Source organism: Labrus mixtus, chromosome 17 (genome assembly GCF_963584025.1).
Source record: "Labrus mixtus chromosome 17, fLabMix1.1, whole genome shotgun sequence".
NCBI classification, from domain to species: Eukaryota; Metazoa; Chordata; class Actinopteri; order Labriformes; family Labridae; genus Labrus; species Labrus mixtus.
Genome location: NC_083628.1, coordinates 7,154,414 through 7,180,915, shown reverse-complemented (window position 1 = coordinate 7,180,915; position 26,502 = coordinate 7,154,414). Strand labels below are relative to the sequence as shown.

The window sequence follows — 26,502 nt, the reverse complement described above, 5'->3', positions numbered from 1 at the left end:
AAATTGGGCATTGTATTTAAATTTCAAGCACACGTCTAGACAGTTAAGTAACTTAGTCTGCGGCCCATTTCAGCCTAAAACGTCGACATGGTGCTTTCTCTTTAGATGATGAAGTAGAAAGCACAAAGGATTGTTTGAAACAATATATTAAAAGTCTAAGTTTTAGGGCTGCAAACACTACATATATGTTTCTAATAGAACTGAGAGGGGACGTTCTGGGTGCCCCTGGTAATAGAAATGATTTCAAATTCATTTCTCCTTTTAAAGACGTTACATGACTTACATCTGGAACAACCTTTGTCGAATCATCAGTACAAAGGATAAACACCTAAGGCTGAAATAACAGAGGCTGACATTCAAATCAGCAGTGAGTTATTCTTCTTTTCTCCAGTCCTTGACTAAAACAGCTTTTAAACACAAGGGGAGGAGCCGCACGTCCCGTCCATGTAAACACGATGTAAACACGGCTCCGACAACAACACAGCCAGCGGGACTCGCACTTCTCACTCCTTATAAACAGTCGTGACTCAGAGAGATATTTACAGAGGGTACACTTACATTTCTATACTTCTTTCTAATCTATGTTAAAAATATTTGAAAGTTGTCGTCCTGTCTTAAGACCTACACGGTTGTTACATCAACGAGGAAAAGTTACTGTGTCTCAGTTCGGGAACAGTGACAATATTGTATGGAGGAAATTTGGGAATGGGAATATAGAATGACATGCAATTTTAACATGATAGCCCCTTTCACACATGAGTTTTGATATTTTTCTATTTTTAGGGGTCCTCAAATTTTTCAGAATTGCCTTTCACACATGCACCTCACCGCAAGAGATTGTCAGATTCAGACGCACTCTCCCTTCTCTAACGACACGATGAGGAGGAAGAGTCTGATCACAAGAACATATAAAAAGAATCACCCAGTAGTTTAAAAAAAAAAGTAACTTCTGCAGCATCTCATTAAAAATAATAACAGAGCTGCAGTTTCTTCTCGCAGTGCTTTAGTTGAAATGAACACGGCATGTGACGTCAACACCATGGAGTCATTGCTGTTAACCCCATCAGATGCTAACACCTCCAGCCACATTGGATATTTATAAAGTGTGAGAGCAGCGGAGTGACTTCTCGCTCAGATGAACTGAGGTGTTGTGGTACAGGTAGGTTCGCTTGTTCAGGCCCTCAAAGTAATCACTCTTCATCAGGTACAGTAGCTCGCTGGCAGATGTAATTCCATCTGTGTGTGTGTGTGTGTGTGTGTGTGTGTGTGTGTGTGTGAGGTAAAATTGCTTACAGGACAGATATGGCTCTGCGGTCGGAGCACTGACCTCTTAAAGGGACGACTAATGTGCTAACGTCACCTCCTGACCCCAGCAGGAGACTGGATATCGACAGCTAGTGTTTGGGAGAGTATACAGCAGCCAGACTGTCGCTCATGGCTTATTCAGAAACAAGCCGCAGATGAACAGGAGTAAAAAGCAGAGGTACAGGCAGGGGTTGACTTTCCAAACTTTGTTACAAAACACATAAAAACATAGAGGCGTAACATTATTGTCTGTGCTGTTGAGTAATTTGGTGATTTCCAGCAGAAATATCCGGTCAAGCTTCAGATTGTCATGACACAGCTTTTAAAAAAAAAAAAAAAATTATTCTGGTTGTTCGCCTTTCTTAGATTGGACAGCTAAAGAGGGGAAGGGGGGGGGGGGGGGATCATATGCATCAAAGGGTTTCTGATAGGGTGTCTAAACAGCGACTTTAGACTCTTTACACGGGGCTTCTGGCAACGTTGTCCAGAACCTTAAACCACTTTATTATGATAAGATAACATTAGACAGAACTTTAATTTTTTTTAACACATTCTGGTTCCAGGTTGCTTCAACGTAACAGTACAAAATACGAGTAACACAAAACGGCATCAACCAAACATGAAATATGTTTCCAAAGTGTATAATAAAGACAGCCGTGTGTCCATGCTGATGTCGATGGCTGTCTCAACATAAGGTTGACCGTGATATCTAGAGGTAAACAGAGCAAGTAGTGATCAAATTTGTCACTGAATAATGGATCAACAGATACAGTACATCCATACAGTATAGATTCCTTTATTTCCCTTTAGGGTGTCTTTTCAGCATTTAGTCTGGGACAACCGAGCCAGTAAGTAGTCATTTTTTCTTGAGGGAAAAAGGAGGGATTTAGCAAAACAAGAGGTAGAAAAGCTATGGGGTGAATATAGAGATCTAGAAAAATCAGAATGCATCTTTTAAAGAACAAGGTTTACCATGAACTTACAGCAACACTACCTCTTTGGGGTTTACAATTAGCCCTGTTTGGTGTATTTCTAAAGGTATTCATTTCAGCACATTAAGGCCAAATTGACATTTTAGCAAAATGATCTACATATAAACAATGAGATTAACTGAGTCAATGGATGTGATGGAGACAATGAATCTTCTCAAAATAATTGCAGTTTCTAGAAAATGGACAAAATACCGGTTTTGTTTGACAATTACATTTTTTAAAATATGTTTTAGTTGACAAAGTTGCTAAAACAAATGTGAAAAGCAGCAAACCGACAGATGTGAAAGGCAGACGTTAGATACGTGTTGATTTTTTTGGTTTGCAGGGAACCTTTATTACAACTTTATTTGTCTGAGCTCTTCATTTTAAAACATATTGAGCTCTTCCCTGAAGTGCCTTCAAAAGAAAATACTGGACGTCTTCCACCAAACCAGCTGAAAGCAAACATAAGGCCACCTAACAGCAGGTAGGCAGCGGTGGAAGAGCATCAATAATACAGAGCTCCCTCATTATAGCCTCCTGTCTACACATGCACGTATACGCACACACGCTGCCGGTAATCAGTCTGCGCTGAAAGACAGACGCTGAGGGCCTTTATGCAATGGTCCCCGTCCTGTCTATTGAGTCCCTGCTGGCTCTATTCACCGCCGCGCTATCGGTATCATAATGACACAGACAGCGGGGCTACGGGGTCACAGGCCATATGCCAGGCTACTGAGGCCAGACCACACAGCACCATTGTGAAGGCTAGACACAAAGCAGGAGCTGTATTATCTGGTTTGGTATTTGTGTGTAGGTGACTGTCTCGTAGACAGGCGCACCAGCTCATCAAATGTTTATATGACGCTGACGCTGACAGGTCTCAACCCGGGCTCGCTTTTACTCCTGAGCATTAATGTTACAATATCGTTTTTCACTTTAGGACACAATTTAATTCATATGATTCAGCTCATTGTTGCCCAATAAGTACAAACAAACAAAAACAGGGGGCAGTTGATCTGATTAATGCCCTGCTGTTATCACTATGATAAATGAAAGCAAACCAGTTATGCTAATCATGTAATAAAGATCATTAAATCACCAGAATGTACTGTTGTTTAAACATACTTTTTTTTTTTTTTTTTTTAACATAATTATGTTTAATTCACGTTTTTCATTAAAGCAATAACATAAAAAAATGCTTACCTTGTGTATTTGATCTACATAAAGAAAAAAAGTCACATCATCAATATGAAGACATGTTGTGTCAGCAGTAACATTTGTGTTATTGTTTCATTTTATAAGAACACACCTATAGATATACATGAGCCACTGAGGCAATATAATGTTGCACAGGTTTCCATAGTTGCAGCAGGACATTAATAGGCCAATATTTCCATTTATATGCACAATCCAACCACGACTTAATACGAGGAGCTCTCCATCGTGACCTCGGTGTGCAGCATTCACACTCCGCAGGAACAAGTGAAACAGATCAGAGAATGACTATTAGCACTAAAGTGGGTTTTTGTGCTGCACAAAGGGCTTTTTTTTTTATGAATACAGGTATGAGTGGTATGACAATAGCAGCCTTACTGTCAACCCCTGAATGATCCGACATTTTCTCCCGGGCTCTGCACTCGATGTCAGCTGTTGTCTTTTGTGAAGCTTTTTTGCTGTTGTTTTGACTTCAGTGTTTCTCGCTATTGTGTTTTTATGATGTGCTTTTAATGTTTGTCTTTACATGATCATTATTCCTGTCTGTCTGTGCTGCCACTGACAAGAGCTGCTCAACTGTTTTTGTTGTTTTTAAAGCAATGACAATAAAGATCTATTCTATTCTCAAACCTAAAAAAATATACCTACACACAGTATCCTTTAACACCTGACCACAGAGCAGCTTCTTTCCTCAGCTTGTGCGTTCATACGATCATTGGATCATACTGAGGTTATTTTTCTGTAGCATAAAGGGACAACAACTTGCATACAACCAAGTGTTGCAGAATGACAAACTGATTAACCTTTCTTTATTCCATTCTTGATGATAAGCTAAGCTACGCCTCTCCTGCTTTATATTCAGCCTGCAGAATGGTATTCATCTTCAATAAGTGTATTTCCTAAAATGTCAAAGCTGTTAGTTTGATTTTACATTAGTGAAGCAGGCTGGAGATCATCTCAAAACCCGTCAAGAGACTAAAGAGTACCTCACAATAATTCTCCCTGCGCCCATTAAACTAACATTTCACATAGAAAATGAGAGTTTAACATTAAAGTGCCCGGTGGAGAGGGATTTATGAACCTTAACGGCAGGAACATACAGTCCCTTATGCACATACTAGACACTAAGCACAAAATGAAAAAAAAAGAAGATTGATCCTTGAACTACACTTGCCAACATTTTTCCTCCCACTTCTATATTGGACAGAACCACAGAGGGAATTTATGCTGCGGGAAGTCTTAGATATCACAATATGCCTCGTAGCAAAAATGTCCTTTCTGCGCTCCAGTGCTTTCTGGGAAAAAATCAGAGCATCTCTGGACTGCCACATCACATCCCTACTATTATCTCTGTCCCTTATTCTGTCTAAAGAGTGGCTTCCAGTCTCTACATATCTCCGCTGACTCTCTGCTGCATTCTCTCTTTCTCTCTCTCTCTCTCTCTCTGCTCCCCTTCTCTTGTTTGTTCTCAGTCTGGCAGCTGTCTAGGCCCACTTGGCCCGCACTCCTATCAGTTAGTTATGGGTCCTGGCGGGTCAGGCCCTCGCCCCTGAACACAGACTGACTGGCTGGCTGGCCTCATATCTGCACTCAGGACTCTGTGTTCCCTTCCCTCCTCTGCACGCCGCTGCGCTGTGAGAGCGCGGCCAGACAGGGAGGAATGTGGCTCAGGAGCAAATGTGAACTTAATACACACACAAACACACACACAATAAGATGCAGGTACAAATACAAACACTGAAAGGTTGTATCTGATCAAATACATGGTCATTAGCTCTGTAATCTACGATATACAACTTCTTGAATGTTACTATTGCTATGCAAATGCTAATAATATCCACACGAGTCCACATGTTCTCTGTGACACTGTGCGACCCGTACGGGCCGTTGGATCTTTAACCAGGAATACCACTGCAGAGGACTGTGAGGTGTCATACTTCCCTCCTTTCCCAGACAAGCTACGGTTGCCAAAAGGAAGCTGAAGGAATTCCTAAAAGCTAATGAATCATGTGGTCATGTGTCGGGGTTGGTGTTTGTGAGGGGAGGGAGGAGAAGGTATCAGGTGTGGAAAGAGTACAAGAATATTGTACTCAAGTAAAATTGCAGTTACTACAGTTCAATTGAAGTTGAAGTCAAATAACTAATTATTTTAAAAAGTACTTCAAGTATCAAGTACTGACTACTTGGGGGTGAAAAGTAAAATATGATCTCTCAAAGCCAACAGGTGGATTATTGCTCCTCAGTATAAATATGCTACAAGTAAGGAAAGATCATATTTTGAGTCATCCTACAGACATAATGCCCTTGAAGCCGAACTAGCCGCTTAAATTCCCTTAATTTTCTTCAGGCTCATCCTCAACATTACCACGGCTTTCAACCGGGTCCACATGTTCATCTTGTGATTTGAGCCAATTGCTAATTTAACTTTATGTTAGGATTAAAAAAAAAAAAAAAAGATGGAAAATGTTGGTGTAACTATGCGAGAAGCTATGCGTCAATCTGCTTCTTTGGTCCTGATAAAAATATCTCAAAATGTGTTTCCTATTTGTCCGTGTCTCTGCATTCACCTACACAGTCGTTTTGGACTCTGTTTCATTCATCTGGCTGCTTCCGTCTCTCACAATGTCTTGCAACACTTGTTGCAATGCTGAAACTGTTAAAAGTTGAAAGCATGGTGGTGGGATCTATGTGTTGTTAACTTTGAAGAGAAAATTGAGAGATTTGAAGGAATAATAGTCGCCTAAGGTTCATTCAGTAATAACAATTCTCAAATTCACATTCTGAAGTATTCTCAAGTATAGGATAATGAAAGGAGTTCAAGGTTTAAAGGAGCTACAAATGCTCCTTTATGGATACAACTGTCTGAAATAATTCTGCAGTAACTTCAATAGTGTCATTTCTGAAAGTCTGTTTCATCCGAAATTTGAGCTACTTGTATGTTTGTTAAACTCAGAATCTGAACCCTATTTTCCTCTGAAATTTGCTCCACTGGTGTTAAAGAGACTTCATACCAGGGAAATGCATTTGACCCCTGTGTATGTGTGTGTGAAAGTCTGACTGACCAGCCATGGGAACAATAAAGACCCAGGTACTGAGTAACAGCTGGTCAGCCAGTATGCCCTCCAGCAGCCCCCTCTCTCCCTTCCTGAGGAGCCAAGGAGTCTGAAGGCTATCACTGTTCAATGAGGCCGATTTCAGCCGGTCAGGCTAAACAGCACGCACGCACGCACGCACGCACGCACACGCAGACGCACACACAGATAGACACACACACACAGACACACACACAGACACACACACAGCCACACACACAGCCACACACACACACACACACAGATACACACACACACAGCCACACACACACACACACACACAGCCACACGCACACACTAAAACAACACAAAGAATAAGAGAGACAGTTGAGTGACAAGACATTGAGGGTTGCCCCAGGGGTATTTACCACCTTCTTTTAACCCTTTCTTACAGTTGGGTCTCCAATTTGCACGACCACGTCCGTGTGTAAATGCTTTTAAGCCCTTTAAGTAAACACACTTTTTGTCGCCCTTTGTCCACAACTAAAACAACATGGTCAGTATTTTACCAAACAAAAGTATTTACTTAACAACTGTCAGCTCTTCCCATTCCACTTATCTCTTCTTCAAAAGAACCATTAACATCACATATTGAACATCTTAGGCAAATATGGGCAGTTTAGTCAAGTCTAATGAATGTATCATGCTGGCAAAGAATATGTTCATATAAGTATGTAATATATGTCTATATTTTTAAGAATGTATTTTTGGGCTTTGTGTGTGTTTATTGGAGGGATAGGACAGTGGATATAGTCAGAAAATTAAGGGAGAGAGAGAGAGAGAGGGAGAGTTGGGAATGACATGTGGGGAAAAAGCCACAGGTCAGATTTGGAGGGCTATAGCCTCCATACATGAGGCGCCCGCACTTACCCCTGTGCCACCAACGCTCCAAATATGTAAAATATTTGATCATTTTCCTCTATATGTCTCGCCTCTCTATTGTTAAAAAAAACGCTGTTTCCTCACTAAAGAAAATGTAGCTTTCCACAGCGTCTTTTAAAAGCTGACTTGGTGATTAAATGGGAACACGGGAAACAGAGCTTTTACAAAACGGTGATGCAGATCGCCCAGTGACGGAGAGCTGCTGTTTATCAGTGAAGACTTTGAAAGACTTTCTGTCACCTCTTACTTTCTTTGTGATTGATTATTTTAAATGTGAATATAGCTGAAACCACAGCACAGCTGTTGTCATTAACCTGTGTGACTTTAACATGGCAGCACAGCAGCTTGGGATTGATTGTTGGGAAATAGACTTTTATTAGTTACATTTATGGACTGGGATTACGTATTTCACAAGACATGTTTCAATGCATGAACTCCTGATGGTTTACATACTTTATCAACACGCTGACAGAAGTGTAGGTAAGTCGTGTAGGTGACAGTACCCTTTGTGTTGACATGACTACAGCTTTGAAGTCAAATTTCAACACAGCATGTATGCTGATTAACATTTGTTAACTAGCATTATTATTAGCATGCACTACTGCCATCAAATTGTAAAATAAAGAAAACTCTACTCTGTGACTAAGATACTCTGCTCTTCTTCAGAAAGAAAAAAACTATTTGAGTCAACTATCTCTTTCCTGTCAATCCTCGCTGTGCACACACGACTGATTGACACACCAATAGCCCCTTCCAGGAGCTCTTACAGAGTAATTTCCAACTTATTGATGATTCACACGACATTAATCAAACCTATGGATTTTTGCATTGGAAGCTGAACAGCAGAATGAGCTCCCAAGAAGAGGGGAAGCAACAAGCAAGCAGCGGAGAGCCAGCTGCTTGTTTGAGCGATACCATCAATCGGCCGGGACTTCTCCCTGAGGAGACATAGCCTGGGTATTCTCTTTGCTTCATGTCACCCAGTGGCGCTGGAGAGCACTCGGGTGGAGGAGAGTCAATGTGAGACTCAAAACAACACTGTAGCTCAGAAACAAAGAACCGGCTTGCTCGGCCACACACTCGTGGACATACACATGGTTACGAGAACCAAGAAAAGAGATCGGAATTCTCCGTTCTCACTTCTCTGCACAGCCTCCATTTTTATTTTGCTCATTAAATGAAGGCCTGCTTGTGGTACCTTAAAAAAATGAGAAAAATTCTATGGAGGAGCCACACCCTTTATTTATCTGGCCCCTCTTCTTTAGAATCATCTACATGTCAGGGTCCAGGAGGACTCATATCCCCTTTTCACACATACAATGCACTTCTTTAAATGTCACTACATTTTCGGGGGTGAGCAGCATGTGTAAATACAAACAGTAAAGTATAATTTCAACATAAAGTCAGGGTCAGCCGCCGTGTGAGCACAGCAGGTAAGGGGCGTAGGTAGCCTAGTGGTTACTGCTCGTGCCCCATGTATGGACTATACAGTCCTTCAAGCGGGCGGCCCAAGGTTCGAATCCGACCTGTGGCTTCTTCTCGCATGTCATTCACCATTTCTCTCTCTCTCCCTGATTTCCAACTCTATCCACTGTCATATCCACTACAATAAAGGCACGACAAGCCCAAAAATAAATCTTTAAAAAAAAAAAAAAAAAAAACAGCAGGAAAATTCACCGTAAGTGAGTGGGCAGTGTTGAGACATCTATACGTCATCACCCTTGTCCAAGACCTTGCCAACACTGAGCAACTGTTGCCATTGTCGTGCACATATTGAAGCAACTTAATACCCTTTTCTGCTCACCTGTGAGGTTGGTTTCCACTCGTTTCGTTGATACTGATATGACCAATAACAACAAGACTCTGGATCTCCATCGCCGTCTTGGATATGTTTAAACAATCCTCTGTGACTTCCCCTGTGTCCCTTTTTCCATGTCCTGCCTCCTGAGACTCCCTCTCCCCTCTGACAGCGAAAAAATCTCTCACCATGAGGGACTTTGTGAATGGGGAACTCTAGAAAGTGTCAATGGAAGCCTGTTTTTAAATTTTCTGAAGTGCATGTGTGAAAGGGGATATAGGTAGGCTTTGCTTGGGCCAGCTCCTTCATAACGCTGCTATAGGCGAATCAAAACTTGGCGAAAATATACAGAGACTGAGATGATGAAACACGCTCATTCAACACGTACACACATAAACCGACTAGAGCTGACTACAAGAATAAGGACACAGCACGGCTACCCACATGTGTCTGTGTGTAATTCTACCGCTCTATGGTCGATGGCTACATTAACGCTCCGAGGTGCCGACCGAGAGCGAGACCGAGAGAGAGCACATGGACTTGCGGCCACGCACCATCCCTCTTCCACGTCGGCAAGCGGGACAAATGCCTTGCAGCCAGCCGCCAAGTATAGAACATGAAACACATGATGAAACATGCAATTAAGAGCTTCTGTGCGGGTGAGGAGCGGAGTGGGGAGACCGCTGGTTACATATTTCCTCGCTGATTAATGGAGGAGGACCGGGAAGGGCGGGGGTTAGCGAACCCGCCAGGAGTGTTGGGAGTGTTGGGTAACGAGGCACAGTGGCAGATTTATGTCCCACCCCCTCCCAGCGATCTCATGTGCCCATGACAAAGTGCCCCCCAGTCCCCCATCCCATCTCCTTGAAATGTCATTACATGTTCGCATGGCGCAGGCTCGCAGAGACGGAATGAAGATGGGCATTAATGCTAATGAGAATTGGGCTTTAGCCTTTTGTCTCGTGTCCCAGTAGCTCTTTCCATCTTTCCCTCGCCCCAGTCCATATCCTATATCCCATACCGCTTCGTCTCTCACCTGTCCAGACAAACTAATTCTCTTTTCCTCTCAAAAGCAGCACCAATCCAACGCACCTTGCAGCTTTTTTTTTTTTTTTTTTACAACAAATTGTACCCTCTAGACAGGCACCATGATGTCCAATATGTACCAGTTGTTTTTTCTTCCACCAGACTCATATTTCATTCTTTCTGTGTGTGTCTCAAGAGTGTGTGTTTCAGACACAGAGAGAGACAGAGAGAGAGAGAGAGAGAGAGAGAGAGAGAGAGATTTACCTTCAGTCTGTCTTTGGGCAAAGCCTGGGCTCCTTTCATGATGACCTCCTGAACCCTCTCGACTGACAGGTCACTTCCAGCCTGCTCCAGACGCTGACTGAAGAAGCCGATCACCTGGAGGTCACACAAGCGGAAACAAGCAATTACAATACATAACCAATACTTCTAACATACATGATTGGCAATGCTAGTGTAAAAGATGACCGTGCACTTGGTTTTCGTCATTATTTTTTATGAGAGGAGAACAATTCCACATTCATTGAAATATGCTGAGTAACTTTCTTATACAGAGAGTCACAGGAGTAGCTCTTTAACACTCTTATTTCTGTCAGCTGTCAGTCAGTGTTTGACTCGCTCACAGTTTGTCTGTCACTCATAGTTTGAACCTATCAAAAATAAAGCTAATGCCAGAGTTAAAATAACTGCAGTTACTCAAGTCTGGCTTCAAAATGCTTCAAAAATGTCATCATATGCAACGATTTATTGTAAGACTGTTAAAATATTTAAATATATTTATATGTTCTGTGTAAATCTATATTATATATATATAAATATTATGACCGTACATGTATCTATATATCTTTCTTTATCATATTCCTTCAGTTCAGTACAACCAATCTCAGCGATTGGCCACATTGGACTCTGGCCTAAATCTTTCCCCGTTATATTCCGCTCGCGTCTCTAAAACCACGGGATCTCATGTCATCCCATCTTGATCTCACTGAGGTTTTATCTCCTTGTTCTGTCATGAAGCTCTTTGAATCTTCTAATCCTGCTGTTTAGAGCTGTCACATTGATATTGCAGCAGCCACACCCTATATGATGACACAGGGTGCAATGTGTAGATCTAAGTTAGAACAAAGTGGCATCATGCTACATATAGACGGCTTCAGCATGTAAACAAACAACAAAAAAAAAAAACTGGCGCATGTTCCACCCTGTTAGCAGCACTTCATGTTGTCAACATGACATGATTTTAACGGCTAAACAAGGCGGCTTATTTTGATCTGACTGAGTTGAGACTACATTTAGCTGCTTTTGCATCAACACGATGTGTCCATGGGTTGTCATGTGTCCTAGCAACAGTAAGTTGCTCTGAAAACGTGTCTATAACACACAGGGAGACAGAGCTGCATACAGAAGACTCTATATGCAAACTGTATAACAATAATGATTCATGCAAATACGTGGAGAAAGGTTAATGGAATGGCTTTAAAGCTGCATGAATTCTGCTTTCACAGATTGTTCGGGTGCACAAATTCAACATGCTGCATACGTGGGCTCGGCCAATATTGCTTTAGGCTACAGACTCAGAACATGCAGTACATACATACAGCATTTCAGATTACAAATCCTCCATAGGGTCTGAGCATGTTTCATCCCACTTAAAATAAGCACTTCACTCGAACTTAAATTATCTGATGCCTTCTGGGTTTTAAGCCCAAACAGGAGATCTAGGCAACAGCGTTTCCTCTGCTGCGCTGGGCTCTATCCTGCTGAGATGTTTGATATTTGTTAATTAAAAAACTCTTGGTAATAATCCTGATTCTTTTTCATGCTTTTTGTTCATTCTAACCAACTTGAAAAAAAGCACATCTAAAGGCAACGTTCTCATGTTTGGGGGATGCTTGAGAGAAGTCAAACACACCATGGCCTATATGAGTACTGTACGTGTGTGTGTGTGTGTGTGTGTGTGTCTACATCTATCTAATACTAATCTCTTCATTAACTCTGAAGGCCTCCCATATGGGGTTAATTTAGAGGAGCAAAGCAGCCCCTCATCCTGAATCTCATGCTCACACACAAGGATTTGCGAGCGCAGCGAAGGCTTCGGCGAATAGCCTCAGGGAGGCTGACTTAACCGAGGGAATCCAGATAGCATGCTCCCCTCATACTTATGGATAACAGCAAAGCCCATGGCAATGTATGCAGCAACCCCCATCCTTCAACCATACATACTCATGCACACCAAAGCTTCCCCTCCCTCCTCTATATGACTAATACAGGCATGAATGACAGCTTTCTCTCTCACCGTTCCTTCCTCCCTCATAGACCGAACACTCTCACTGAATATTTGACGTGGAGCCTCTTGACACAAGGGGACTGATTAATTCATCAATACTGCTTAAGCTCACAGCATGCTGTATAGTCCGACTGCACACTGTTACACATGCAGTTCACATATGTTCCAGGACTGCTGGGCCTTTTAAGAAACTTTCCCTGCAGACGTCGAAGGACACTGAGGGGGAAATTCTGTTCAACCTTGAGCCGTGGAATATTTACCAGGTTGAAACGTCTATTCACATGCTTTTCATCAGAGATTTCTGAAACCATGATTTCTTATGATTCTGATATCTAGACGTGGGTACTGGCCATTGTCGAGAACCCCCTCTGACACTAGTCCATAAAAATGGGAAAACAAGCATTGTTAGCATTAAGCGAGCTTTAAAAAACATTACACTCACTGCTGCTGTTTTTCACTGTTGCATGACAATTGACCTGACACCAGTTGATTCTGGAGCTCATTGGTTGCGGTATTGAGTGAACACCTATGGACTTGTTAGTCTGCCTAAAATCAAACAAATAAAATGAACGCTTACATGTTAGTCCGACTGAAATTGTACTTAGTCGAATTCCTTGAAGTCAGACTAACACAGCTGGAGATCGTCGTCGGGGGTCGATTCACTCTTACATGTTTATAAACCTCAGTCAGACCCAATCTAGACCAGGAGTTTGGAGCATGCTCCACAGTCCCCACACCGCGTTCCTCGAATCGTTCCTCACTTGCTAGCAAGGTCAACTGGAAGAATTGACCATAGCGACTAGCTCAAAGGGGGCATATCGCAGCCTGCTGTAGTGGAGCCGGACAAACTTCTGCCAATAAACCGATTCTGCCCCGATGCTTGTATACAGGGACAAGGACAGTAGTGCAATTAAAGGGCCTCATAGAGCTATAACCATAGTTCAACTCACAGTAACTAACAGAGGATGTAAACATACTTATAGTTTAGACTTCACACTGTAAGAAAATGCATACTGTCAGATATTTGCACTCACAGTCACCTTGCACATATCTGCACAAATGGAAATCTTATTCTATTGTGTTTAAATAGTTTATATTGCTTTAAATCTTGATAAGGAATTCTAGTTCCTTGACAGTGGGAGAACTGCTTTGCTTTCTTTATTCTACTTTTATGTTCATTGTTTTTTTAACCAAAACATCAAGTCAAACTCTTTGTATGCGATGTGTAAACTTCCTTGACCATTAACAAGTTTCAGATTCTGAATACGAATGAAGATCCAAATGTAGACATACAAACTGTCAGAGTGCTTTTTAGGTTTGGGGACATGCTCCTTTGTTTTGGGACAGGGACTTTTTCGTCCCTCCTCTCTCTTTCAAACAAAGAAAACAAAGCTGACTGACCGTGTCCAGGTTCTGCATGATGTCCTGGAAGGATGGGTGCGTCCTGAACTGCTCAAATAGCTCCCTCTTGTAGAGCAGCGCATACACCAGGTTGGGGTTGTGGTGGAGAGAGCTGCACAGGCAAGAGTTGATGATCTCCAGCATCATGCGGATCACCTCCTCGATCACATTCAGGTCCTGGGCCTGGGGGAGAGGGAGGATGTAAAGGTTAATTGGTTTCCCCACTACACTGCTTTCACTTTTAATGGTGTTTTTTTTTTTTTTTTTTTTTTAATGATTTCCTCCTGATAGTTTGATCAGCAGGGGGGAACAGAGGGGTGGGAGAGACAGCAGGGGGGTAACATGGAGGAAAGAAAGAGGAATGAAAGATGTTGCAAAGTTGTCAGCAAAGGTCTTGGTGAGGGACAGATAGGTGACTTAGTAAGCCACAGATCCGGTCATGTCACAGTATGTTTCCTCTGGGGGGGAGGGTGGGGAAGAAGACTGTCACTGGTGACAGGTGACAGTATGGGAAGAGAGTGGTGGGGGAGAAAAGTCAAAGAGGGTTGAGTTACTTGCTGACAATATCCGTTATTTACGAAGTTTTTCTGACAAAGTAGGCCGGGTGAAAATCGAAGGACAAAGAAAAAAAACCCCTGAACATATAAGAAAATACACATAATACTCCAAAACGAAGACAAGAGGGCGAAGCTACTGCTGCTGCTTGCATCTGCTGTATCCTGGAACATGTGCTTAATGGACTAAAAGGTAAATGGACTTGAGCTTGTTTAACGCATTTCTAGACTTCTGACTACTAAAAGTGCTTTCACACCACAGGTCACACCTACCCATTCACATGTTAACTAAAGTGGCCACCAGGGCTAACTAATCCCATTCATGACCATTTATACGCCGCCACCGACGAAGCAGTGGGAGCAACTTGGGGTTTAAGTGTCTTGCTCATGGACATTTCGGACATGATCGAACCCCCAACCTTACAATTAAGAGACGACCGACTCTACCACTGAGCCAAAGCCGCCTTGTGCACTACTGGTAGGGCTGTGCAAGACGAACCTTCCTTGGTCAGTTAACATGCACTGAAGTATTATTTGCATTCATGGACCACACTTGGATCATCACTGATTGGACATCCAATCAAATCTGTTAAATATATTAATGCTTGTCTTTGTTCTAGAAACCATGAAAGTGAACATGATCTTCATTCCTTTTACCAACAAATCTTTGGTCCTCGTGGTCCCAGCTAGTGTTGTTGGGTTCTTGTGTTGCCTGGGTTCTTATAATGGTTCTTGTGATGGTCGGGTTATACATGTCTGTTGGGTATCGTGCACTTTGGGTTCTTTTCTGTTGAATTGTATTTAATTATTCTTAGTATTTTGCATCTGTTATGTTCTTACTGTTGTTAATGTTCTTCTGTGTTTGGTTTAGTTTGTTCTTGTTTTTGCTGTTTGTCAAAGCACTTTGTAAACCTGTGTTTTTAAAAGGTGCTATATAAATAAAGTTATTATTATTATTATCATTATAAATCCTTCAAATGCCATTTTTTAGAGGTCAGAGATCACCTCTAACCATACACACATTTTATGGTTACTCATAAAGTTCATTTTTGTTGCTACTTTTAACTCGTTTGGTGCTAAGAAAACTCAAACCTTAGTACCATCAATTGTAGCTTTGAAATCAGTAAACCAACAGCCCTTTGTCTGCACTCAGGGAGAGATTTGGTAGTTCCACAAAAATAACTAAGCAGTGAGGTATTCTTAAATCTAATCAGACTATCTGCTCTATGTGGGGAACATGCAATGTAAGAGCAGAGATCCTATCATGCATTGTTCTTCTTGACTTACTGTGCTGACAACAATGTGTGCACACAGACAGACAGACGTCAACATGACAAGATAAGGTCCCATACGGCGTGTTTCATGGTGGCACAGAAAGGAAACAGCCTGAGAGACCGTGGGAATATGAATCTTGAATCTTACAGAGATAAAAAAACGATGCAGCAATGAATTGGGACATACAGAGAAGTTGTACAACTTCCCCGCAGTGTGACATCATAGACTGATGTTATTATAGATAAAAATCCAGAGACGATGCCCTCAGTTTCCAAACCAATCTGAAAATAAAAACAATGAGCAGAGTTTTGATTTATCTCAGTGAAAACACACCCTGCAAACAAAATGGACTTAAGGCACAATGGTGTGTTTTTTCACCAAACAGCAGTTTAATATTTGGGACTGCCTTTCATTTTTCCAGTTTCTTGTAAGACTACATGGGACAAGGTGGCATCAGCTGCTTAGAAAACCACTCTATTAAGAGTATATCTATGCTGGGCCGAACAGAGCGAAATCAGCAACAACAACTTAGAAGGAGCCGAGACAAAAATGCAGACTAAGAGAACGCAGGAGTCAAGAACATGGAAAGCAGCTTAGCTTAATGCGACGGTGTACTAATGAAATAAGTCCAACAGTAGAATGACCAACACTGTAACACACACGGCAACGATTCGGTAACCGCTTTCAGTGCTGATCCTGCGTCTCCATGATTACAAGAACAGCATGACCATGTTACACCAACAAGCTACAAGCCTGATAGTAAGTCTTACGACTATGTATTTACAGTGTATTGTTACACAAACACATGACGGAAACATCCGCGTCCCGTCAACTTTCTACAATGCAGGACATGGAGGTAAATACGGGTATTGGCTCCATTTTTTTTCAAAATGACCTCAAACATATCTTTGATTGTTCTGTACATGAATCTGTATTAAGCGAAGTTTGGCCAACATATCTAACAATCAGATGCCTCAGCTTTGCCTTCAGATGCAAGGCCCTGAAACATGTCTTATAGATGCAATCAACCAGTTAAACCCTAACATAGAAAGAAAACCGAATGGGAAACACACACACACACACACACACACACACACACACACACACACACACACACACACACACACACACACACACACACACACACACACACACACACACACACACACACACACACACACACACACACACACACACACACACACACACACACACACACACACACACACACACACACACACACACACACACACACACACACACACACACACACACACACACACACACACACACACACACACACACACACACACACACACACACACACACACACACACACACACACACACACACACACACACACACACACACACACACACACACACACACACACCAGCTCTATTTATTCAAGCGCCCATTACGCTGGGAAATTATGGCGTTAAGCAATCATCTGTCTGCAATACACAAACACGAAAGTGTCTTTATTGATGATGATTGAACGCAGTAGAATATAATCAGGAGAATTTACCTCGATGCTAGTGGGAGGGTGTGGTGACGTTTACTACCTGCGATCGGTGCACGATCATAGTCTTGTACGCACACGACTGCTATGATCGGCTATGATCTGTGTGAACGAAATTCAACCGTTGCAATATGTTTTCTGTTCACCACTATGTTCTTCTACGTCACACCTTGCCTCAAAGAGCCCCCCGCGTCCCCTCTCCCATTTGACAGGGATAGTCTCCTGCTGTGGGGGGTGCGTATGTGAACGACCAGGTTCTCGAGACATTTTGAGGAGTGCACGTGTGAAAACGGCTTAAGGTTTACAGGAAGCCTCGTTTTTAACGGCTCTCATCGGCCAGTTTCACCGGGGGGTAACCTCCTGCCACATTTCAGGAACAAAATAAAACAGAGTGAACTCTTATGTAAGTATTTAATCTCAGTAAAATACATCAGAATAAAGTGCTAGGCAAACCAGTGGAATATGTTAAGTATAGTTTTCAGCATAATCTGTATGTATGGATCTATAACTCAAAAGGGGGTTTATGACAAAACATCCTCTGCACAATGAGACTCATTTAAAGCCTTTAAAACTTGAAAACATTTTGGCCTCTAGTCCACTGCGAGACTTATCCTTGAGGATTAATTTTCATGACGAACATCATTGTTCTGATGATGACCTGTTTTGACCAAGAATTTGCTAATGCCGGCTAAGACCTGATTCAAAAAACAGCGGCTCAGAGAGTCTGCGGCAGCAGGCTGATTGGGAGCCGAGATTCTGCCTCCAATCTGGGTGAACCATCTGTAAGAGAACTGCATGTGGTTGCATTTTACACTCCGTCTACTGTGCCCTGCTTCAGAAACAAGTCCTTATCTTAAAAATAACCGTTCTTGCTGTGTGGTCACACGTTCGCGGAATAAACACACATAATAACAATCTGAGAGTAGACAGGAGGATTCGGACGACTGTAAGTCACTTATTTTTGATTTGACCGTGAATAAGGCTATACAGCATGATGCAGTAATGCACTCATCTACAGACTGGTGGACCAAGATGTGTGGCGCTGTAAGTAAAGGTAGGCAGCAGATTCAGCTATAATGAGGATTGATTGTGCGTCTGGAAGCCGAGGTGGCTCTCCGGGCTCAACTAGACAGCCTAGCTAGACCTGCCCTCCTCTGTTCTGCTGTGGCAGGCCATAATTAGACTGAACACAGGGACAGATGTGGGAGACAACCGAGTCGGAGGAAGAGAGGGCGGGAGGAACGCAGAGAGGGACAGAAATGGAAGCGCGGAAGAGGAAAAGTGGAGCGTGAGCTGAGGCTGGTGGGGAAAGCGAATGTGATAAAGACAAAAGGAGGAAGAGGGAGGCAGGAGTAGGAGTGAGGGATGCCTAGTGTGTGTTTGTTATGTAGCTGTGCACCCAGCTTAATGAGATTAGCCTGGCAGGAAAAAAATGCCACACTGGGGAATTCAGGTCACATGAAAATAGGCTAGCTAGACGTCTGCCTGGCTCTGTGTGTGTGTATGTTTGTCAAGTGGATGAGATTAAGAGGTCCATGGTCTACTTGAAACCCAGACAGGATTTAAATATAATGGCTCCTCCTCCTCAACTTCCCACTCTGTTCTCCCGCACTTGTTTTTCCCCCCCAAAATAATATATCCACCAGACAGCCAGAAAACACCTGACATGTGTTTGTATGACTGCATGAAACCATAAGGGCTTTTTTTTCCTTCTTCTTCTTCTTCCTCCTCTCGCTACCTTTCCTCATTTTTTCCTTCCCTCGCCTACTCTTCCTATGCCATGTGACTCTTTTTTTCCAGCCTCCTGCATTGTCATGTAGTCATAACCACTCACGACGCTGTTTAATATCTTCTCTCCACCCAGGAAAACACAGGCCTCAGACATGAGCTGTGTCATTAGTCTCAATGATCCTGCCCCATTTGACCAGTTTCACCGATTCACACAAACCTAACAGGAAGCCTCTATTTGTGTGTGTGTGTGTGTGTGTGTGTGTGTGTGTGTGTGTGTGTGTGTGTGTGTGTGTGTGTGTGTGTGTTTTGATTATACTGCTAATACTTCAACATGCTGGGCTCAAATGTGTTATGTCTGCAGGTGTGTTTGACCTTTGCTATCTGTCTGACAAGGAAAATTATAGTCTGCAGATGCAATCAGCGAATGGGAAGGACAGCGCCTGCACAGCACTATCTGTGTGTGTATGTGTCTAGGCGTTCCTATCATAGCCGTGCATAGTTTTATACGAGTATGTGTGTGCGTGTGCGTGTGTGGATAGGGTGTTTAGAGACACAGACATGCAAATCCCTGTAAAGTAGGAGCTGGCATCATTAAACCAATAGCTTAGTGATTCAGTGGCGGCTCGGTGCAGGCTGTTGCAGGGCAGACAAACCAGACGTATTAAGAAAGAGTTCTGACAAAGACAAGGGCAAGGAGATAAAGAGAGACAGACACACAACCAGAGACAAACATTGAAGAATGAGATGTCATACTTGAAGACAGTTTAAAACCAGTTTTTTTTTTTTTTTTTACTGTCAGAATGCAAAACATGTTACAGAAACAAAAAGGAAGTCGTTTTGTTGTGTCCTTTATGTAATTATAATGGACGGAAAGAAAAGAGGATTGAATAAGACAAAAAGATGACAGGAAAGCATTAAGAGAAGATGAAAAATAAAAATAAAAACACCACGTGGACAGACAGAGAGGGTCAGACCGGCTGAGTAGCAGCAGTCTGCTCTGTCTTTTGGGAGTTTTGGAAATAGGTCATTGTCTGCCCTGCATTATGGTCCCACGACCATGTCATAATCACACCATTTTGAAGCGCATTGTGCCCAGGTCAGCCTCTTATTCACCCACAGCTCCCAACAATGCAGTCTGATGTCTTAGATGTGTTTAAAAAACTACATTGGACAATCGCTGCATCACTCTGAGTGGAGAGGGGTAAAGTTTGACGTATTCGCAGGCAGACACTTTATTATGAGTGTCAACAAGCACACTTCTTCTCCGAGACTTGGCTAGCACTAACAGGAGGAGGGCTGGGGGGGGGGGAGGTTAAAGAAGCGGTGATGTCTGCGATGACGTGAGCGATAAAGATAAAAAAGATGACGCCAACGGCTGCAACAGAGCTCCGGCGGAATAGGTGGGCAGTGCTAATTGATCCGCTGCTGGCTGCGCTCTGTTGTGCTGCGCCTCGATCAGGAAGAAAAGACCAGGGCACAGCGGGGCTGCCCTAATTACCATTTGGAAGCAGACAATCATTAGGACCCCCGGAACACCTGCCGCCTGCAGGGGTGGCTCTCCTGCTGCCCAAGAATGAGCACAGACAGACACAGAGAGACGGAGGAGAGAAGATGAGAGGCCGACAGATGCCCAGGCTAAATAAAAAAAAAAAAAGTACGCCTAGCATCATTTTCACAGCACAGGTGAGAAAAAAGTACCAGAAGATAAGAGACCATAAAAGGAGGTTAGTGAGTAAGTCAGCTCTCAGCAGGATACTGCGTTAATGAGTGGCACACAAGGGGACAGACTTGATATAATGAGCTACCTAAAGAGTGGTATCAGTCTGAGAAAAGCTTACAATTTGTAAAGCTCTACTTCTTTAAGGCCCTTTCTACTCTGTGTTAACTTTTAGAAAGGCCACCATAGACTGAAAAAGGTGAAATGAATGGCTTTACTCAACTCCATTCACTGCGGCTTGTTACAAATGAATCTAAGTGGGCACTGAGGGTAGCACTGATGGGGATGTGTTGCGTCTTGTACCGGAGTGGAGGAACCAAGAAATATGATTCAATAGGTTCAGTTTGAACATTTTACGTTATGCTGTCGCAGGCGCTCAAGAGGCACGACGTGCAAACAAAAAAAAAAATAATTCTGCACTGACATCTTGGACGTTACACACTGTCATCGTCTTGCCCCCGTTACTCCCAAGTGGCGACCTCTGATGTTGAAAATGAAGCCAATGCGGAAGTGCAAAATCCAGCAGGGTCCCCTTGAGGCTGGCTCCAAAACCAAGGACGTCACATCCACACCATAGCCAAAAAAAGGCAGTTTTTAAGAGCATAAATTAGCATCTTTACAGCCTGGTCCAAAAAAAAAGAAATAGGTCTGATTTGTTATTGTCCTCCTGGGCACGCAATGTTTGCGTGGTGAACTTTTATATAAAGCATCTGTTCTGATGTTATGAACGATACAGGTTATCCATAGTTAGGCGCGTAGCTGACCTGAATGAAATTGAAAACCTGAACAGCAGGTTGTATAAGGAAGCATTTTGTCTCAATTTATCTTTCATCCTTGTAATTGTGAGGCAAACAGTAGTTTGGCAAATAATCGGCTTTGGCTTAGATGCGTTGATTAGCAAATGCAGTCGAAGACAGAAACTTTTACGAGATCAGTATGAGACAAAAGAGGCTGAAGCTTGTGTTGGTATCTCCCATTGTCTACACCTGACATGACAGGAAGCGCCGTGTGTGAGCTCACCGTAGCCTCTGATTTCAGAGAAAGCGCTACGATGATGGACATCAGTCTTGTGGGGCGGATTGGTTCCACATCAAAAGACTATCAGAAAAATGTACGGATAATGTAACAATCACACTTCAATCAATCCATTCCTGCTTTCAGACACACCGTTTCGAAGAGGAGACACTGATGTGTGTGATTTCACATGATGTTGTCTCGGAGTCTCCATCAGCACCGTGGAATTACATGTCGGCGCATGGCCAGGTGATGAAACTGTCATATTTAACTATGGCACAGACTGAGAGCTATAAGATGAAAATGTTCTCCTTATACGGTTGAGCCACATGGAGGCTACACTGAACACATACATAGTCATTACATATAAAATATGCAGAGGGCAGAAAGATCAAGACAGGATGGAAAGTATAGAAAAGCAGACTGAGAGGAAGAAATAATTTATAGGATATATATATATATATAAATACGGTATATCCCAAGCAATTTCCCAACAAGGCAGACAACATGTAAACATCACAATGGTTAGGAACACTCTTTAATGGAGAGGTAAGCATTAATAAGTTGTATTTAACTCTGAGCGAGGGCATCCATAGTGGAGGATGCTGTAAAGCTACAACACCATTTCCAAAAAAAGTTGGGATATAGGAACCCCAGATTTGATTGAAAATAGAACCAAGACAAAAGGTTAAATTGGCGGAAAGTGGGAAATCTCATAATTTCTGGAAAATGATATGCCCACTCTGAATTTGATGCCAGCGACTTGTTACAAAGACGTTGGGACATTGTTAACAAAAGACTGGAAAAGTTGTGAAATGCTAAAAGAAAACATGACTGGGTGTAAAAAGGGGAGAATCCCAGAGAGGCTGAATCTATCCTGAGTAGTGAGGGTGATAAAATGTCATGCCTGCAGTCCAGACTTGTCACCCAATGAAAATGTTTGGAGCATTATGAAACTTCAAATAAGACAAAGAGTCCCTGAACTGAACAGCTGAAATCCTACATCCAGCAAAAATCTCATTAAAATGACTAAAATTGGTTTCCTCAGTTCCAAAAACACAAAAAGGGTTTTCAAGAGAGAAAATGATGCAACAGAGTGGAGACATGACTCTGTCCCAACTTTTTTTGGAAAAGTATTGCTGGCATCAAATTCAAAATGGGTATTTAATGTTCCAATGACAATGATGAATGTCTCGTTTTAAACATTTCACATTGTGCTCAAATGTGAGGTTTCAGTGTTTTACAAATCATCACATTGTTTTATTTTTTTTTTTACATTTTACACAATGTCCCAACTTTTTGGGAAGTGGGATTGTACATTAGTGTGTTTAAAAATATTTAATTATTATAAAAACTATATCAGTGGAATTAAAGTTAAGTGTTAAGACGGCCAGAAACTCAGGTATGTATCTTATTATTTAGTGGTCTGAGGGTGTATATTAGGACTCTTTAGAATTAGAATTTTCTCATTTACCAGTGAAGTTTAGTTTAAGTTATGAAAGCCCTACATCACTACATTTGAAGCAGATATAGATATCTATATTGGCAGATACGAATATATCAGCTATTTCTTCCTACAATAGCAAATGACACGACCCAAAAAATCCTATCATAGATTAAAAACATTTTCTTAAAGTTGTGACCAACATGCACACAGAGAGAGGCCTTTTCTTCTGATTTATCAGTGTAGGAGGTTAATAGATCTAACTCCACAAGAGACCTTGAAGCCTGTATTAACCTGTTAGTAGAAGATGTTTAAAATAACAAACACACTCAAGGCAAGAAAAACAATGATCTGTACACCCTCAAACACTCCAGAGACTGAACAGTGCTCGAAACACTATTTCTTGTCTTCTGTGATCTTTTGTGGCATTGATGGAAATTTGTGGATTTTGCGGAACATTTTTGTATCTTAATGAGAAAGTTGTACATTCCTGGAAGGCCTGATGATTAACAGAAGGCATAATGTTTATTATCTGTTGATATATCCTCGGGCTCTGCTGTTTCCCTAAACAAGAGGAATGGTGCTGCACAGCTAATGCATGTGTCTACTGTGGCTATTAAAAAGAGATCACAGATTGTGACTCAACCCGTGCGTATAAACACATAGACAGGGTGGTCCAACATGCTTCTGGCCCTGATGCTGTGTGTGTGCGTGTATGCATGTGTGTGTGTTGGCAGTCTCTTCCCAGAAATGTGCAACAGTAAACAGACTAAGAGGCACAGAAGTAACATTACCACTAACACTGGCTGGGAGCATAAACAGTGACACACAACGCACCGCAAAGCAACACAGCACATACTACCTTCTTTTTCTGTATGTGTGTGTGTGTGTTAGAGAGAGGGAGAGCACACACACTGCATGTCACTGCACATATCTCAAAGGGCAAGAAAAAACATCTGCAATCAAAGGTGCAGGGGCTGCAGAGAGCAGCCCTTTGAGAGCTGCCCTGCTTGGACTGGGAGCCTCTGGTGTGTCCCCTGGGGGCTCAAGGGGCCCCCGACCCTTCACTCTTTCTTCCCTGACACTAACCAGACACAGCAGCACAAACACACACAAGGATGAGAGCGTGTGGGTTCTGTGTGTGTGTGTGTGTGTGTGTGTGTGTGTGTGGGCAAGACAGAGACCAAGAGGCAGACATAAAGAGGGAGAGAGAGGGAGAGGGAAAGATGGGGGGGAAAAAAAGAGGGAGACATTTACACATAAGCAGAAAGCAGCCAGCTTTAACACACAGCTTAAAGCATTTGACGACGTTTTTTTTCATATCCTCCTCTCGGTTTCTCCCTTGTAAAGAGAGCAATTACATGTCCAGGACAATCCCACATAAAACAAACATTAGTTCTCTCTCCAGAGCCAGACTCCAAAGCCAAATTACATTGGTTCCAGATGCCCATCACACACCCACCCTCTCTCCAGACCCCCCCCCCCCCTTCCTCTCCTCTCCTCCTGCTTGTTGCTCCTGTTTCTATTGTTCTTCCGCTCTCCTCGTGTTTAACTCCTCTTCATCTGTCCCTATAGATCGCTAAACCTCTTCCCTTCTCGAGTTAAGATGAGGGTTTGTGAATAAAACCGGAGCAGGCTGTTTTCAATTACACTTCAACTGGAGTAGGAGAGGAGGGTCAGAGATGGAGGGAACTAAAGAGTTAGCATGAGAAAACTTAAAGATGGTGTGTGAGGTCATAATAACTAACCAGGTATGAAGTCCTATTCATTTGGTTTAGGTACATCTTTAGCTTAAAGCTCATGGAAGGAGTCTTTAGCCTGTTATGAAACAGACTGAAAATAATACTGATGCGTCTTACAAAGCAAACAAATCCATCCGAGAGAGGTTTGATTATTTCTAAAATAGTACATTTTAATGTGTGTAATCACAGCCATTGGGTAGGTATCAGTCGATTCACTTCACACTGAAATAACAGCATTTGTAAGATTGTCCACTGCAAAAAATCCAGACGAGTGATACGCTTGACTGTTAAAAGAAGGCACGATGAGATTTTTGTTCAAAAAAAATAATTGGCTGGGTTCCAGGTGGCCAAGTAGTTATGTTGTGTACCCCATGTCAAATGACGCTCCTTTTCTGTTCAGAGTGATCTGTCAATCATGATTTACGTTTCTCCCCAGTCCACACATGATCTCTTGTGGCCCTTAAAATACTAAAGTTGCAAAAGCAGAGCCCAACTTTAAGCTTTAAGGTAAGACTGAGAACAAGATGCTTGATCACTTCTGCTCTAAATTACAAGAAAGCTGCAGTCCACGATAAAACAAGCAGGATGTATATTATCTATGTGTGCACATGTTCAGAACGCAAACAAAACGATATGTTCCTTTTAATCACGACGTGTCAACAGTGCAACAAGTGGATTTTTGCTATGAGGTGTAGCTGCTGGGACGCTTGGGAACCAATGTCACATAGAGTTAGTATAGTCTAAGCTCAAAGATAACAGCGGTATCACTAAAGTTGACCAGCCCTGTCTTTAAAGTCTATGACCCAGACTGGATGTCAGACATTTTTCTCGGAAATATTTCTGCTTGTAAAAAAATTCCCATGAAATAATCTTACTGGAAATCTTCTTTTTGCCCTTGAGTTATACACTGAAACGTCAAGGCAGGAATGTTGTTGTGTAGTATCGTGAGGCCTCTCATTGTGCGTGTAATTGTCATAACTTTGACTGTATACACTATTCAAATCAGATTCAATCACATTTATGGCAAGGTAATCGCTCTATACGTTCCTTCCTTTTTCCATTTTCAAACATATATATAGTGTGGGTTTACGCATGTTTGTAAATAACGGCGAGCATTAAAATAAGCCCTGAAGGAAGAAAAGCATCAAAACATAGATGGATAATTGCATTTTCTATGTTTATGTGGGTGTGTACCTTCGTTTGTGTGCATGGACGTCTGTTCATAAGAGGCCTCATCAGACAGTCTCTACACGGTTGAAGGAGCACTCAAATACACTCACGTTGCACCAACACCTTAGGGCATCTATGGGGATCCCTAATACAACTCCGACCCCCGAGCGCACACACACACACTTATTCTGACCCATGCAAATCTAATACGACAGCCAGACTGAGACGTATACAGCAGAACCTAAAGGCAAAGATGAATGAATGAAAACAGTTATTCATCATCATAGTCAACAGAGTTCACTTATTGGCCAGGCGTGGCGACTATTAAGATCGATACATATGTGAGTGGGGAA

The 26,502-nt window shown here is 42.3% G+C and overlaps 1 protein-coding gene across 1 annotated transcript in view; it reads right to left on the bottom strand.

The window, feature by feature from the left end:
• Positions 1-26,502, bottom strand: part of dym (dymeclin) — a 62,627-nt gene that overhangs the window by 1,726 nt on the left and 34,399 nt on the right. The window contains exons 15-16 of the mRNA XM_061061122.1: positions 13,981-14,163; positions 10,557-10,670 (exon numbers count right to left, since the gene is read on the bottom strand). Coding sequence (XP_060917105.1) covers positions 10,557-10,670; positions 13,981-14,163 — 297 coding nt within the window. The remainder of the gene's footprint in view (positions 1-10,556; positions 10,671-13,980; positions 14,164-26,502) is intronic.